Here is a 17,639-nt window from a genome sequence, read left to right on the forward strand (position 1 = left end):
TCATTAAAGGGATAGTTCACCCAAAAATGAACATTTTGTCATCATTTTGTCACACTCAATTGTTCCAAACCTGTCTGAATTTCTTTTTTTCTTCTGCTGAACGCAAAAGAAGATATTTTGAAGAATGTCGGTTACCAAACAGTTTATGGTATGAATTATTTCCATACTATGGGGCCCATCAAATGTTGGGTTACCCATATTCTTTGTGTTCAGCAGAGAAAGAAATTCATACATGTTTGGAACATCTTGAGGTTGAGTAAATGATGACTGAATTTTCATTTTTGGGTGAACTATCCCTTTAATAAAGCAAATTCAGTCAGTTTTGATTTCATGTAGTCTTCAACCTCTAACTCTTTTGTCCTGTAACAGGCACGGTAGCCATAGACCTGCAGGACTCGAGTGACAGCAGTCCCGAGGGCACGGGCCCGGCAGCTCTGGGCAGTGGGACTGTGAGCAGGAGCGGGTCTAGGACAGAAGTGGGGGGATGTAACACTCTAGCGCTGCCAGCAATGAGTGGCTCAGCCGAGGAGAGGAGGCACAGCATCGCCCCCGTCCTGGAGGTGGTTGACAGGGTGCACAACCCCACGTTTGACCTACTGGGGGACCAATCAGAGGATGAGGGAGGAGAGGAGGGGAAGGAGGAAGAGGAGGGAGAGCAGAAAGGCCAGTGGTGGGGAGCACACTGCGAGTGAGTATTAGGCCACGTGGGACCAGGTCTTTTTGGCTCTAGACCACATAAATGTGGCATTGGTCTCATTAGTCTCGTCATGAAGCCAAACTTTTGACTATTGGCATAAATTATGGCCTACTTTACAGATTTTTGTGGCTGACAAGGTGGGAAATATCTGAATTTAAAAAGTAATATTTCCAAAAGTAATAAATATTGATTATTTTACAGATTTACACTACCATTCAAAATTTTGTGGTCGGTAAGAATTTTCTGAAAGAAGTCACTCCACTGAGTAGAATACATTTTACTGGCTATTAAAAGACACAACAAAAATTTATTTAGATTTGAAATTAATCCTTTTTTTCTTCTTTTGAATTTTCTATTCATTGCAAACTCCATAAAAGAAAATGCATCATGGTTTCTGCAACAATATTAAGCAAAACAATTGTTTTGTGACAAGCATGACTGAAAACACTGAATAATGATGCTGAAAATTCAGCTTTGCCATTACAAGAATAAATTATATTTTAATATATATTTAAATAGAAAAAAAGTTATTTCAAATTATAATAGTCTTTGACAATTACTGTTTTTGCCCAATTTGAAAAACTTTTGAATGGTAGAGTTGATGTTTGTGCACTTGTATTTCTCACACAGATGGGTTAAAGGCTACCCACTGAACTCTCCATACATCGGCAGCTCTCCTGCCCTCTGCCACCTCCTGCAGGAGAAAATGCCATTTTGCTGTCTGCGCCTGGATAAGGTGAGTGTCTGCCTCTCTCCAAATCTTTTATTTCACACAGTTCACAGACGCTCATAACTACACCCCTCTCAGCACAAGATCCTAACAGCAGATTGCTTTCTCAGGCTTGTCATCATATGCCCTATGAGGATGCTCGCTCGTACGGCTTTAAAAACAAACTGATCATCGTGTCCGCAGAAAGTGCTGGAAACGGCCTCTATAACTTCATAGTTCCGCTGCGGGCGTATTACCGGCCCAGGAAGGAGCTCAACCCCATTGTTTTGCTACTGGAGAACGTGTGAGTGTCCTAAAAACAGAAACATTGAGGAAATACTCAAGCCTTTAGATATCATCCATCCTTTGTTTTTCACAGCACTGGTTGCCTTTCTGTATTTATTATGACATAATCATTGGTTCTCCTGTAACAGAAAACTAATATGGGGAGATTCATCGTCATATAATTCAATCAAATGTAATAAAACTCTGAGTCATCTTGTTTTTTTCCTGATTGGATGAACATTTGGGAGCAGCTGCAGGCTGGATTTCATTATTTAGATGCCCTGGGGCAGGAAGAAGCGGTGTGATTTTTATAGGCATTGGGTCATTTTTGTAAAATACTTGGAAAGAGACATCAGAGACATTTGTAATTCAGTTTGCGTGTTGTTGTGAAAGCATCACCTCAGATTCTCAACATTTCTTTCTGTGGTGTTTGCTAGACCCGAAGCAGACTTCTTGGAGGCCATCTGCTGGTTTCCAATGGTCTACTACACAGTGGGCTCCATCGACAAGTAAGAGAAGCTTTACTTGAAGCATATGTATAATATATATTGCTATTGACATGTGTATGGTAGAACATTTAGTTCTGGTTGTCGAATTTGAGTGCTGATAAACAGTCCTACAGCACTGGGACAGTTTTCACTCTTTATATCTCTCCGCTGTCAGTGTTTGTTCCAGGCAGAATTTCAGTCTGTGCATTAGTGAGGGGGATTTTTTTTTAGCGCCACTTTTTTACCATCAGTAGGTGCTGACCAGTCTCTTCTTGAATCATTAAATCATTCATTCAGCCGATTCACTCAAATAAACTGATTAATTCAGGAAAGAAACCAGTGGCAGCCTTCATAAATAAGTCATTAAAACATTAATTTCCCCGTTTCGTTCAAACACAGTTTCATTCAGAAACAAAACTAGTGACTGTCTTCATGAGTGAGCCATTGAATCGTTCATTTAGCCGATTCATTCAAACACACAGATTCACTCAGAAACTAGTGACTGTCTTCATGAGTGAGCCATTGAATCATTCATTTAGTCGATTAATTCAATTGCAGTTATTTATTCAGAAAGTAGTGACTGTCTTCATGAGTGAGCCATTGAATCATTCATTTAGTCGATTAATTCAAACACACAGATTCACTCAGAAACTAGTGACTGTCTTCATGAGTGAGCCACTGAATCATTCATTTAGTCGATTAATTCAAACACACAGATTCACTCAGAAGCTAGTGACTGTCTTCATGAGTGAGCCATTGAATCGTTCATTTAGCCGATTCATTCAAACACACAGATTCACTCAGAAACTAGTGACTGTCTTCATGAGTGAGCCATTGAATCATTCATTTAGTCGATTAATTCAAACACACAGATTCACTCAGAAACTAGTGACTGTCTTCATGAGTGAGTCATTTAAAAAAAAAATTCTACCCTACCTTTAACCAATTCAGGAAGAAACAAGTGACTAGGTGTGTACGACTTGAAGTCGTACTGTATGACGCTGTATGACATCAAAGTACCGCGAGAGCGATTAGAGAGCAGACGGCTCCATAAGCTTTCGAATCGCTCTCGCAGTATTTGATGTCATACACCAACCGGTCTGCACAGCGCCGCTTCATGCCGAACACACCTTCAGTCTTTATGAGTGAGTCATTGAATCATTCTCTCAACCGATTAATTCAAAAACACTGATTCTTTAGGAACAATTTACAGTAGGATGCTTGGAGATGCAACAGTGAATTCTACTTGTGACTTTGTTTTGAATAATTTTTATTGGCTGAGCAAAATACACAAAGTAACTAGTTATACTGTCTCTAAAATGTGAGTTACAAAATATTAACTTATTTATTGTTGAATTGTATAAGAGCAATATCACACGTCCTTGACCACAACATGTATTCATTAATATGAATTTTGAATTGTCAAAACTAATTTACTTACAAAATTTTCCTAAGGCGTCTCCATACTTTTTGAAGTAAAAGGGATGTTTGTAGTTTTTGAAATTTCATCTCTACAAATTCATAATGCATTATATGTACACACATCAAATAAAGTTTTATCAAAATAACAGTCACACTTTATATTACATGGCCTTAACTACTTTGCACTAACATTAAATGCCTACAAGACTATATATTTACTGCATAACTGCATGTTATTCTGGAAAATTCCCACATTTATTGCTAATGAGTTTGAGGTATGTTTAGGGTTAGGATTATAGGGGTCAGTGTTTTGGGTTAATGGTTGGGTTACAGTTAGGGGTAAAGATAACAGTGTAACAACAAATGTTAACTAAATGCAAGTCCTTAAAATGCAATTACAATGCACCAACATGTATGTTCATAATAAGTAAATTGTATCAAAAGATTAAGTATATAGTACTTAAATTTAACCAAAATACCTTTTCATCAGTTTGGGTTCTTTAGTTTCTTTCGATTCTGTACAGTTTAAGTCTGTCTGTTCAGCTCATTTTACTGAGCTTGTCCCTGAACACTACTGTGTGCAGTTTGGATAGTCTTCTGCGTTGTGGCGTGACGTTGGCCGACACCATGGTTGTGGTGGACAAAGAGAGCTCCATGATCGCTGAGGAGGATTACATGGCTGATGCCAAAACCATAGTTAATGTTCAGACGCTCTTCAGGTAGGTCCTTCCACGTGTGTGTCTTTCTGCTTGAGTCATTGGGGAACCTGACACTCTCTCCTCACTGTTTCTTAAAGGCTTTTTCCAGCTCTCAGTATCATAACTGAACTCACCCACCCAGCCAACATGCGCTTCATGCAGTTCAAAGTGAAAGACCACTATTCTCTAGCTCTTTCTAAGCTGGAAAAGGTAAGGCACAAATGTAGTACAAAATTAACTGCGTTTATATTTTCTAAAGAATCCCAAAATAACCTGATATTCTCTCTTTTGCTCCATTTGTGCTGTAGAAAGAGAGAGAGAGGGGCTCTAACCTGGTGTTCATGTTCAGATTACCGTTTGCTGCTGGGAAGGTGTTTAGTGTCAGTATGTTAGACACTCTGCTGTATCAGGTAACCATAAAGTGATCCTCCCATGACTGAATTGCTGTATTTTTATGTCTTTCACTATAATAATTATAATAGTAAATAGTTTAGACCATAAAGGGGTGTTCATTATGTGTGGAAAACCATGTCATCATTTGATTCATGTGGTAATGATTATTCATCTTTGTTCATGATATGATACATTGTACACTAGGGTGCATCAAATTTGAATGGGAAATTTTAATTTCAAAATATCAATTTGGCTGGCATTGCATTTTGTTCCAATTAACATAAAAATTACTTTTGCAAAGTTTTGAGGAATTCCATTGAGATTTAGGGGTGCCACCAAACACATGAACTTTGGCGAAATTTCGAAAAATGTGCAATTTTTAGTCTAATTGCCAAAAGGTTGACCTGGAAATGTTGAGTACAGTGAACTTTTATACAGTAACATGTTCTATAGGGTTATCAAAGTAAAAGTTGTTTGTTTGAACCCTTTGGGCAACTTGGGCATTTCTCAGAATTCAACTTTCAAGATTCTCCATTCATTTGTCCTATAGACAAAATGAATGGAGGTCAATGGAACATGTTCACGTGGCCTTACCCTGTTAATTTACTGTAACAATTACAATGCTACTCTCAATACACATGAGACATCTACAGTGGGGAGAACAAGTATTTGATACACTTCAGATTTATCAGGTTTTCCCACTTACAAAGCATGTAGAAGTCTGTAATTTGTATCATAGGGGCTTTTCAACTGTGAGTGACGGAATCTAAAACAGAAATCCAGAAAATCACATTGTATGATTTTTAAGTAATTAATTTGCATTTTATTGCATGACATAAGTATTTGATACATCAGAAAAGCAGAACTTTGGTACAGAAACCTTTGTTTGCAAACACTGCAGGAATTTTGTCCCACTCCTCCATACAGACCTTCTCCAGATCCTTCAGGTTTCGGGGCTGTCGCTGGGCAATACAGACTTTCAGCTCCCTCCAAACATTTTGTATTGGGTTCAGGTTTGGAGGCTGGCTAGGCCACTCCAGGACCTTGAGATGCTTCTTATGGAGCCACTCCTTAGTTGCCCTGGCTGTGTGTTTCGGCCCATCTTCAATGCTCTTACTGAGGGAAGGAGGTTGTTGGCCAAGATCTGGCGATACATGGCCCCATCCATCCTCCCCTCAATACGGTGCAGTTGTCCTGTCCCCTTTGCAGAAAAGCATCCCCAAAGAATGATGTTTCCACCTCCATGCTTCACGGCTGGGATGGTGTTTTTGGGGTTGTACTCATCCTTCTTCTTCCTCCAAACACGGCGAGTGGAGTTTAGACCAAAAAGCTCTATTTTTGTCTCATCAGACCACATGACCTTCTCCCATTCCTCCTCTGGATCATCCAGATGGTCATTGGCAAACTTCAGATGGGCCTGGACATGCTTCGGCTTGAGCAGGGGGACCTTGTGTGCGCTGCAGGATTTTAATCCATGACGGCGTAGTGTGTTACTAATGGTTTTCTAGGCTGTGATCCCAGCTCTCTTCAGGTCATTGACCAGGTCCTGCCGTGTAGTTCTGGGCTGATCCCTCACCTTCCTCATGATCATTGATGCCCCACGAGGTGAGATCTTGCATGGTTCCCCAGACCAAGGGAGATTGACCGTCACCTAGAACTTATTCCATTTTCTAATAATTGTGCCCAGCCTAGCATCCCAGCCTTGTGCAGGTCTACAATTTTGTCCCTGATGTCCTTACACAGCTCTCTGGTCTTGGCCATTGTGGAGAGGCTGGAGTCTGTTTGATTGAGTGTGTGGATGGGTGTCTTTTATACAGTTTCTGAATTTTTGTTTTAGATTCCGTCTCTTACAGTTGAAGTGTACCTATGATAAAAATTACAGACCTCTACATGCTTTGTAAGTGGGAAAACCTGCAAAATCGCCAGTGTATCAAATACTTGTTCTCCCCACTGTATACTCTGAATATGACATTGTCCACTCTTGAATACTGTTGATGTTAAGCTTAATAGCTTAGCTAACATAGATAGCTAACTGTGGTTAGCAAACTGTTGCTAGCTAATATTAGCTAGATGTAATGAGCACCAAATACCTATAAATATGATTTAAATGACTTATGATAAATAAGTATACAAAGACAAAATTACAGATATGATAGTAATTATGTAATAATACATACCCAACACAGAAAGATCACCTCAAACAGAAAGATCATCTCAGTTTTCTTGAGCTGTAGTATTGTTTACCTCAGATCTCCATTGTGACCATTGAGCACTGTTGACCACTTTATCCAATAAAAACAGATGTGCGGTGGCACCCCTAAATCATCATGTACTGGAAAAATATTTTGCATGTGTTGTTTCTACATATATTGGAACATTTTTAGCACCCAGCCATATCAAAATTCAAGAATTGTGTTTTTTGATGCACCCTATTGTACACTGCTACAATTCATATACAAACCCATTTCTCTCGATTCCTTGTCAAATTACAATGGCATAGAATAACTTAACCCTCTGGTGTTCTTCGGTCATTTTTGCCCGAAAAATTGTAAGTGTTTTGTTTTTATTTTTTACCTTATCGGAATGGTACGAAACTTGGTAAAGGTTTTGGTACTTGCTATGTGAAAAAAAAAAAAAAATCATGGGCATGATTCGAAAAGGTTAAATGGTCCTGCATGAAAAATTAGAGGTCTGCACGGGCTTTAAACTGAAGCCCGAACCCGGCCCGCACCCGCGATCATTTAACCCGACCCGACCCGACCCGACAATTACATTTACATGTTAAGCCCGAACCCGACCCGAACCCGAGGTCCACTGTTTCTCACAGCAAATAAATACGATTTTTGCAATATGTTGTATTTAATGATTGCTTGAAACGGTAAACAAACAAATACATGTAGGCGCAGCGGCCCTATCAGCACAGCAGTAAGAGAAAAACTTACCAATTACGTAACTTTGCTGTGGTCGAACAGGTGTAACAGTTTCAAATTTCTCTGGAACTCAAACTTTAAACTTTGAAAAGTTCACGCAGTGTTGCAAAACTATTTACACAAATATATCCTTCTCAGTATGAGTTATGAAGGAAGAGAACGGCATTGACAGTTGATGGTTTCAGCGCCGTCCTCCTCTGATTGAAAGTTAGTCCAGCTGCACTGAAGTTCCTCTCGCTGCTGCTGCTACTTGCAGGGATGCTGAGGATACTACGGGCCAGTTTTGACAGTAAGGGGAAAACACCGCTGTTGTTTTTCCACCAACCCAAGAGATCCCGCTCTTCTTCCATGTCGTGGTTGCGGCTGGAGTATTGCGTAACTTCATCTGCGGTTTCACCGAGGGGCACGTTTACCCACTCCTCAAACTCTGCCACTATCTTGCTTCTTTTAGTGGCCGGTTCAGCCACCCGTTCAGCTGGCTCGTTGTCTGTGGTAAAGCTGGCTATCCGACGCCTGGCTTCTAGCTGGATATCCTCTCTGACAGAACTTTGGCCAAAGGAATATGGCAATCTTATGTAGTGTCTGGATTTTGATTTTGCGGTTCAGCCATTCAAGATGCCGCTCACGAATGATGGCCTGATGAGGACTGTCTGACGTCACAGGTCTGCAGTGGCGCTTAAGCCTCTCGTGCCACAAAACAACCAGGTTAAGTGTGGGGTACTGGTCACCCTCTAGTTCCCTCTGAGCCTGGTAAAATGGGCGAAGAAATTCCAGCAGGAACTCCAAGACATCTGGAGATATTTCGTCGATTTTTCGGCTTTCCCCTCGGCTTTCAAGTTTTTCTCGAAGCTCAGCGTACACCTGCTTAATTGAATCCAAGGTAAGGAACACCGTGCTAAACCTGGTGTCTGACATTTGCCTGACAGTTGTTGATAACTGACTTATTATACCCGTTTGCTTGACATATCGCACAAGTGCCTTTGCTGCCAGCAAAGTCTGTGTGACCTCTGGTGCGCTGTCTTGTAGTTCGGCAGAATCAAGCGCGTGTTTGAGAACTGTGTTATAAACATGGTCCTGACAATCCAGTCGATGATACGGCGCGAGTGCAGCAATCATGTTTGATCCCTGGTCAGTGACCCAGACGACTTTGTTCATAACACAAGCATCAAATCCTAGTACAGATACGAGCAGTCTCTGTAATTCTCTCCGTATGTTGTCACCGGTTTTCGCTTCTTCAGGAGGGAACATCGCTGTTGTTAGGACTCGGCTTCGAAGCAAAAAATCAGGTGTGATGTAGTGGCAAGTGATAGTTAAGAAACTGATCTTGCGATAATCGTCAGTCCACATGTCGGTGGTCATCCCAACACTAATATCAGACATGATCTCCGATATTTCTTTGACCAGCGTCTGTCTTTTGGAGGCCGCGGTTTCCTTGCATCTCCGAGAGATGGTTGTGGGATCAGGTAACACACTGTCCACTGAGACACGGCCATATGTAGCCCCTACATTTATTAGGTCTTGCGCTAGGTTAATAAAACCTTTTCCAGCAACCGTATGAAACGATCTAATATCCCGACGGCAAAACTCCACACATTTTTCTGTTACATTAGATTTTACAGAAGCTGGTACTGTCTTGGCTGTTGGAGATAGATAGTCCGAAAGGGATGACTGTCTGTTGTTACTACTAGCGGATAGACCTGCTGTTGGACGAGTGCATCCACGGTCAGTGTGTCGCTGTAGTGAAGATGTACCTGTCTTTTTGCTGTCATACGCCAAGACAGCTTTGCAAGCTCTACACTGCACGTAACCACTGGGCTCTTTACTGGTTGAAACAACAAGATCATAATGCTTCCAGATTGCAGCTTTTCCTGCATCATTTGGAACTGTCATAAGTTTTCCCTCAGTAATTTTTTGCTTTATCAGACTCATGGTTTGTTTGCTGTCGTCTGCTGTCTGTGTTGTGAATGAATGAAATAGCGCGCGAAAGCGGTAGCGCATGCGCAAAACAGTTTTGTGATATAAATGATATAATTATAAAATAAAACAAATTATTTATTTATTTATTTATTTATCAAATTCAAACTCGGTAGGCAGCTGACAGAATTCCCTTTTCTTTGGCGTGCAGGTAAATCCCAAAATATTAGCGAGAAGAAACCGCTCTGGATGAAATGTGAATTTTAAAACAAATTAAATGAACAACAGCAATAACTTAAATAAAAGTGCTTAAAAAAAACATTTCGTTTGTATATATATATATATATATACAAACGAAATGTTTTTTTCTAAGCACTTTTATTGAAATATATATATATACAAACGAAATGTTTTTTAAGCACTTTTATTGAAATATATAGGCCTATATACAAACGAAATGTTTTTTTAAGCACTTTTATTTAAGTTTTTGCTGTTGTTCATTTAATTTGTTTTAAAATTCACATTTCATCCAGAGCGGTTTCTTCTCGCTTTGCAATGTTTTTGCTTTCTTCTCGATGTGCAATGTGCATAGGCTACACAGACCAGCACAGACACACAGGCTCTCTCTCTCAAATAGATATATATATATATATCTATTTGAGAGAGAGAGCCTGTGTGTCTGTGGTCTGTGTAGCCTATGCACATTGCACATTGCACATCTGCGCACGCAACTTTCTCTCTCTCGTGTGCCGGTCACCACAACACAGCAAGCAGGCAAAGCACAAGGCACGCAAACTATATATAGCCTATTTAGTTTTTCTTAGTTACAAACCCGAACCCGACCCGAACCCGAGGCTGTTCATTAAAATGAAGCCCGAACCCGACCCGAAACCCGCACATTTTTCGGGACCCGTCGGGCTCGGGTCGGGTAGCAGACCTCTATGAAAAATATGGTTCCTCGCGGTCAAAAATGACTTTATTGGAAATGAATGGGAGACGAATTTCATCTAATGGAAACTTTTGGTACTGCGGCCAAACAAAATCTTACTGAAAGTACATTTTTTGAGATATGAAGCTCAAATGTGGAGCTTGATACACAACACTTCAGCAATAATCTGCCAAGTGTCGTCTTTGAGAAGAGATCAAACTTAAGTCTGTGCTCTAAAGCATTCAAGATTTACCACAGTTTAAAGGGTTAGTTCACCCAAAAATGAAAATTCTGTCAGTAATTACTCACCCTCATGTTGTTCCAACCCCGTAAGACTTTCGTTCATTTTCGGAACACAAATTAAGATATTTTTGATTAAACCTGAGAGGTATCTCAATACTTTTTGTGCGCTAAAACAAACAAAAATAACGACTTTATTCAACTATTCATTTTCTTCTGTGTGGGCCTCTGAGTGAGTTCACGTAGTGTAACAGCGCAGAGCTTCCGGGTTGTACGTCAGAACGTAGGCTCACTATTGGCCAGCATCACACACGACCTGACATTCGTTCTGACATACAACCCAGAAGCGCTGCGCTTCCCAAAACGGTGGCTCTGAGCCAATTCTGAATGTACAGTTTCACAGCAAATTCAATGTTTTAGCTGAACTTGTGAACAGTCTGAATTGAATGTGATGAGACAGAAAGACTGGAAAAATACAAGCCCATTACACCACAGTATGTCTTTTGTTTGCATTGCCTTCAACGCTGCATGTATCCAATGAGAACCAAAACAAAAGAATGACTCCTATGAGCAATTTTTTTAATGAATCAGTTAAAAAGTCTTACAATTCTGTCTCAAACTCATGAGTCATTGGGTTTGAATTGATCTGAAGAGATGCTAAAAGAATCATTAAGGAACTTGAATCTTGAAATTTATAAAAGCGGTTCCTCCCATGCCTTTCGTTAACATAAACGAAATGGCATTAAATATGGCATTTACCCTGACCTAAGGTCGATAGTCTACTGAAACACTGTCATATTTGCAGAGTCATTATGTCTGATTTCATCATTTGTGTGTGTGTTTTAGTCCTTTGTGAAGGACTACATGATCTCCATCACCAGACTGCTGCTAGGTCTGGACTCCATGCCTGGATCTGGCTTCCTGTGTGCTGTGAGTGCCAGCGGCCCATCCCTCAATCCATAATGAGACTATCACTTAGCATCTGGATAATTCATATGCCAATAATGATGGTGGTCATAATACATTTTAGGACACTGATGATAATACTAATACTGCCCTGATATTCCTTGTAGATGAAGATCACAGAGGAGGATTTGTGGATTCGCACTTACGGCCGCCTCTACCAGAAGCTGTGCTCGTCGACAGGAGACATTCCCATCGGCATCTACCGCACTGAAGCTCATAAGCTTCCTTTCTCAGAGGTACGTTACCAGCCAAACGTTTGGAATTATTACGATTTTTTTAAGATTGTTTTGAATGAAGTCTCTTTTGCTCACCAAGGCTGCGTTTATATGATTGACAATACAGCGAGATATTGGGAAATAGTATTGAATTTTAAAATAACTGTTTTCTATTTGAATATATTTTAAAATGTAATTTATTCCTGTGATGCAAATATTCAGCATCATTACTCCAGTCTTCAGTGTCACATGATCCTTCAGAAATCATTCTAATATGATGATTTGGTGCTAAAGAAACATTTCTGATTATTATCAGTGTTGAAAACAGTTTTTTGTGTAAACTATGATACACTACCATTCAAAATGTGTGGCTAAGCAAGATAAAAAAAAATAATAATAATATTTTCATTTAGCAAGGATGTATTCAACTTATCAAAAGCTACAGAACATTTATAATGTTACAAAATGTTTTTATTTCAATTAAATGCTGTTCATTGAACATTCTATTTATCCATAAATCCAGAAAAATAATTTGTTTAAAAATATTAAGCAGCAAAACAGCAGCAGGGTGTCCGCGGGGTTGTAAAAAGTATTAAAAGGTAGTAAATGAAATTAGCCAAAATTAAGGCCATTAAAAAGTATTAAAAAGTAATAAATGTCATCTGTCGAGGTATTAAATTTTCGAACCCCTATCCAGCTAGGCCTATGAGTTTCAATTTGTGTTAAGTGCAGGCGTTTCTTCTAAAATTCGCGTGGATTTATTTACAGGTTGCGAGTAGAACCTGAGCGATATCATGTGACATGGTTTTTGTTCGCGCGCGCGCTGAAACAAACGTACTGGTTACTTTCGTAACCTCGGTTCCCTTAGAGATAAGGGAACGAGTACTGCGTTGCAAACGCTATGGGAAAACTCCTTTTCTCGAGAATATTGAAGCCTTTATTTTAAAACGCATTTGCTACAGCACAGGCGAGAGCATCAGACCCACGTGAGTGAGCTGATAGGCTGTGCTGTGGGCAACTGCACGAACCAATGGCGGATAGACAGAAGCGCGCGAGCCAATCAGGGCACTTGGCGCTCTGTCACTGTCAAGCGCGCGAAACTACACGTGACCATAACATATAAATACAGATAGAATCCGCCATTTGACAGGTATAATCGACTGAAGCGACAAACCTGCCATAAGAAAAATAGCACGGCAAGGCAACGCAGTACTCGTTCCCTTATCTCTAAGGGAACCGAGGTTACGAAAGTAACCAGTACGTTCCCTTACGAGAACGTTCTCTCGTACTGCGTTGCAAACGCTATGGGAACGTTTCCATTTAAAACGCCGTGCTATTAATCTTTTGGCCGCTCTGACTCACCAGAGTTCCGGGAAGTACAGAATAGCCAGGATAAAAAGAGACTGAACATCGGGCCCCTCAATTATCAGTAATAAAGACTGGCCAGAGCCAGTCATTTAACCCACAAGGTGATAGCCGTGTGTTTAATATCAAACTAGTCTGGGTCAGCAGAGCCAGAGTCTAGACTGAAAAGACTGTAACTGCAAAGCAGGGACATTAAAGTTATAATTCATCGGATCTGGCCAGAGCCAGTCACTTAGCCCACAAAGTGAAAACCGTGTGTTCAATATCAACTAGACTGGGTCACAGAGCCAGTGTCTAGACAGAAGAACTGTAGCTACAAGCAAGGGCATTAAAGCTATAATTCAACAATGTGGACGGAGCGGATATCCGGCCGCCGCACATATGCTATAGATGGGAATACCCAAGTGACCATGGTTCAAAACTAGTCTGGATCCACAGAGCCAGAGTCTAGACAGAAAGAACGCATGTCTGCAGAGCAGGGACATCCAGCTTATAGAATCTCACAAATGTGGGCGGAGCGGACCAGCCGGCCGCCGCACAAATGTCTTCAATGGGAATACCACTTGACCAAGCCCACGAAGAGGCAACACCTCTCGTAGAATGAGCTCTAACACCTATGGGACAAGAGAGGCCCAGTGAGGTGTAAGCCAGGGCAATGGCGTCAACTATCCATCTGGACAGTGTGGTTTTAGTGACCGGGAGGCCCTTGGATCGGCCCCCGAAACACACAAAGAGCTGTTCAGACTGTCTGAAAGAGGCCGAATGCTCCAGATAAATTCTCAAAGCTCTGACTGGGCAAAGCATGAGAGAATCGCTATCCTCCTCGGAGGAGGGGAGAGCTGACAGAGAAATAACCTGGGCTCTGAACGGAGTTGAGAGCACCTTAGGAACATATCCATGTCTTGGCCTAAGAATGACCTTGGAGTCATTAGGACCAAACTCCAGACAGGAAGCGCTGGTAGACAGCGCCTGTAAATCCCCTATTCTCTTTACTGACGCCAGTGCTAGAAGCAGGGCGGTTTTCAGAGAGAGAGACTTAGGATCAGCTGACTGAAGTGGTTCAAAGGGAGGTCCCTTAAGAGCCCGCAGGACCAAGGAGAGGTCCCAGGCCGGAACAGACGGTGGCCGAGGCGGGTTAAGCCTCCTGGCGCCCCTGAGGAAGCGAACTATAAGGTCGCTTTTTCCTAAGGAGGCCCCGGCTTCCAATACGTGAAAAGCAGCAATGGCTGCCACGTACACTTTGAGAGTGGAGGGGGAGCGACCCGCGTCCAACATCTCCTGTAGAAAAGACAGTACTCTTGGTACTTCACAAGTGTATGGGTCGAGGTCTCGAGCTAAACACCAGCTGGAAAACACTGACCATTTACTGAGATAGAGGCGTCTGGTAGACGGAGCTCTAGCTTCCTTTATAGTATTCAGGACGCCCTCTGGGAGGTTCTGGGGTACCCGTTGAGTGGCCATACATGTAGGGCCCATAAGTCGGGACGGGGATGCCAGATTGTCCTGTTGGCCTGAGTCAGGAGGTCGCGCCTCACTGGGATTGGCCACGGGTCTGCTACAGACAGCTGCATCAACTCTGGGAACCAAACCTGGGTCCGCCAGAGAGGAGCTACTAATAGCACTGCGCTTTTCGTGTTCCTGATCCGTTCGATGACCTGAGGGAGCATCGAGACCGGGGGGAACGCATAGAGAGGAAGGTTGGGCCAGTCGTGGGCCAACGCATCCCTGCTCTTTGAGAAAAAGATTGGGCATTGACAGTTGTCTTCTGAGGCGAAAAGATCTACTTCTGCCTTCCCGAAGACCTCCCAGAGTAGGAGAACTGTCTGAGGGTGGAGAGACCATTCCTCTGGGGGAACTCTGCCCCGAGAGAGCATGTCTGCTCCTGTATTCAACGTGCCTGGCACGTGAGCTGCCCTGAGCGAGCGCAGATTGGTGTGAGCCCATAGCAAGAGCTGTGAGGCTATGGTAAACAGGTTGCGGGACCTGAGGCCGCCCTGGCGATTTATGTAAGAGACCACCGACATGTTGTCCGTCCGTACCAACACGTGGTGTCCCGCCAGGTATGGGAGGAATGTTTTTAGGGCTAGAAAAACTGCTCTCATTTCGAGGCAGTTTATTTGTAGGCGTTTCTCCGAGCTCGACCAGAGGCCGGAGGCAGGCCTGCCCTCGTACAGAGCTCCCCAACCGGAGTTGGAGGCGTCTGTTGAAATCATCCTCCTCTCTGAAACTACCCCCATGCTTACGCCCTGCTGGTACCAGCTGGCGTTTTTCCAAGGGGCCAGGGCTTGAACACAGCGCTGGTCCACCTTGATAATCAAGTGGCCTGAATGCCAGGCGTGGGGTGGCACCATAGGAGCCAGCCACAGCTGAAGAGGACGCATACGCAGTAGGCCTAGTTGGAGTACTGATGATGCAGAGGCCATCAGGCCAAGGATCCTCTGAAACGTTCTGAGGGGTACAAGAGAGCCCTCTATGAACGATGCCGTGAGCTGCTGAATCGTTAGAGCACGGGCCGGTGTGGGCCATGCTCTCATAAGTACGGAGTCGAGAACTGTTCCCAGGAACGTGATACGTTGGCTGGGCAACAGAACACTCTTTGCAACATTGACCCTGAGCCCTAGACATTCTAGATGGCTGAGGAGCCAGGCTTTGTGAGTATGTGACTCCGCCTCTGACTGGGTCAGTATGAGCCAGTTGTCGAGGTAGTTTAGGATGCGCATTCCCCGCTGTCTCAGGGGGGAGAGAGCTGCATCCATGCACTTCGTGAATGTACGAGGCGCTAGTGCCAGTCCAAATGGAAGAACTGTGTACTGGTATGTCTGCCCCTCGAAGGCGAATCTCAAGAATGGCCTGTGGTGGGGGTTCACTTGAATGTGAAAGTAAGCGTCTTTCAGATCTACTGAGAAAAACCAGTCGCCTGGGCGAATCTGCGTCAGGATATGTCTGGTCGTGAGCATTCTGAACGGCCGTGACATGAGTGCCTTGTTCAGATGTCTGAGATCTAAAATGGGTCTCAGGCCACCGTCTTTCTTTGGAACAAGAAAGTATCGGCTGTAAAAACCTGACTCGCTCAGAGAAGGGGGGATCTTCTCGATGGCCCCTTTCGCCAGCAGACTTAACACTTCGGTGCGGAGGACATGACTCAATGTGCCCCTTACCGTGGTTTGTATAACCGCGCGAAAACGCGGTGGTCTGCGGGCGAACTGAAGCGAGTAACCATGCTTTATGATGTTCATCACCCATACTGAAACTCCGGGGATAGCTTGCCAAGCTAGAGCCCGCAGAGCTAGAGGCATTATCATATCTGGAACACCCAGAGTGGGGGGCTCGGACTGACATGTATGCATGTGAGAAATTATGCTCGATTTGTGCTTTGTGTGGGTCGCTGTTAAAACAGCGTTTGTTTGCAGGGGTGCGTGACATGTGACGGGCCCATGAACTGCATTTAGAACTGCTGCAGCCGCCTGAACTGAAGAGGGAGCCGTGAGCAGTAGTCGAGCGATTTTTGGGGCTGGTCCGGCCGCAGCGGGACAGTGACCCCTCTTTGTGCCGGTTAGGACGGCTTCTTGGGCTCGTGATCGAGCGTCAGCTTCGGCCGCGGGCCCTGGCGCTTAGGGAACGGGAACCGTTTCGCTGGCTTCATGTGCTTACTGGTCTCAGCCGCTGGGCGGGGCTGGAGGACCTGGGACACCACTTTCTCAGGTCGCGGCGTGCTCTTGGGGCGCCGTTGGACTGAGCTGGAGCGCTTTGGTAGAAAGTGTCTCATGGCGCTGGAAGCCTTCTGAGCTTCAGTGAAGCGATCGGCGAAGCCGCTGACAGATGGGCCGAAGAGACCTGAGGCTGTGACGGGCGAGTCGAGGAAGGCAGATTTATCCGCGTCCCTGATCTCGGTTAAGTTTAGCCAGAGGTGGCGCTCCATTACCACTAGGCTGGCCATATTGCGGCCCAGGGCTTGAGCGGTGGTCTTCGTGGCCCTCAGTGCCAGATCCGTGGCACTCCTGAGGTCTTTAAATGTGTCTGGGTCCGGGCCTGACTCATCCATGGAACGGAGAAGTTTGGCCTGGAAGGCTTGAAGCGTCGCCATGGCGTGAAGTGCAGAGGCGGCTTGACCGGCGGCAGCGTATGCGCGGCTGGCAATGGCCGAAGTAGTTCTGCACGGCTTAGAAGGGTGCACCGTCTTAGACCTCCAACTACCTGCAGTGGGGGGGCATAAGTGTGCAGCGACCGCTTCCTCCAGTGGGGGGAGAGACACATATCCTTTCTCTTCAGCGCCGTCAACAGTGGAGAGCGTAGAAGAGGCAGATGAGCGCGTTCGCGCTGAAAAGGGCGCGCGCCAGCATTTTGTGAGCTCTTCGTGAACCTCAGGCATAAATGGAGCGGCGCGCTGAC

At 43.8% G+C, this 17,639-nt stretch overlaps 1 protein-coding gene across 1 annotated transcript in view; it reads left to right on the forward strand.

Moving 5' to 3' along the window:
- The window catches only part of kcnt2b (potassium sodium-activated channel subfamily T member 2b), a gene marked incomplete at both ends in the record, with an annotated part of 106,325 nt that overhangs the window by 76,664 nt on the left and 12,022 nt on the right, over positions 1–17,639 (forward strand). The window contains 9 exons of the mRNA XM_081357210.1: positions 370–688; positions 1,328–1,433; positions 1,538–1,710; positions 2,129–2,200; positions 4,186–4,320; positions 4,398–4,509; positions 4,608–4,709; positions 11,551–11,634; positions 11,778–11,906. Of these exons, the coding sequence (XP_081213336.1) occupies positions 370–688; positions 1,328–1,433; positions 1,538–1,710; positions 2,129–2,200; positions 4,186–4,320; positions 4,398–4,509; positions 4,608–4,709; positions 11,551–11,634; positions 11,778–11,906 (1,232 nt within the window). The remainder of the gene's footprint in view (positions 1–369; positions 689–1,327; positions 1,434–1,537; positions 1,711–2,128; positions 2,201–4,185; positions 4,321–4,397; positions 4,510–4,607; positions 4,710–11,550; positions 11,635–11,777; positions 11,907–17,639) is intronic.

Source organism: Scardinius erythrophthalmus (assembly GCF_964197995.2).
Source record: "Scardinius erythrophthalmus genome assembly, chromosome: 1".
In the NCBI taxonomy this organism is placed as follows: Eukaryota; Metazoa; Chordata; class Actinopteri; order Cypriniformes; family Leuciscidae; genus Scardinius; species Scardinius erythrophthalmus.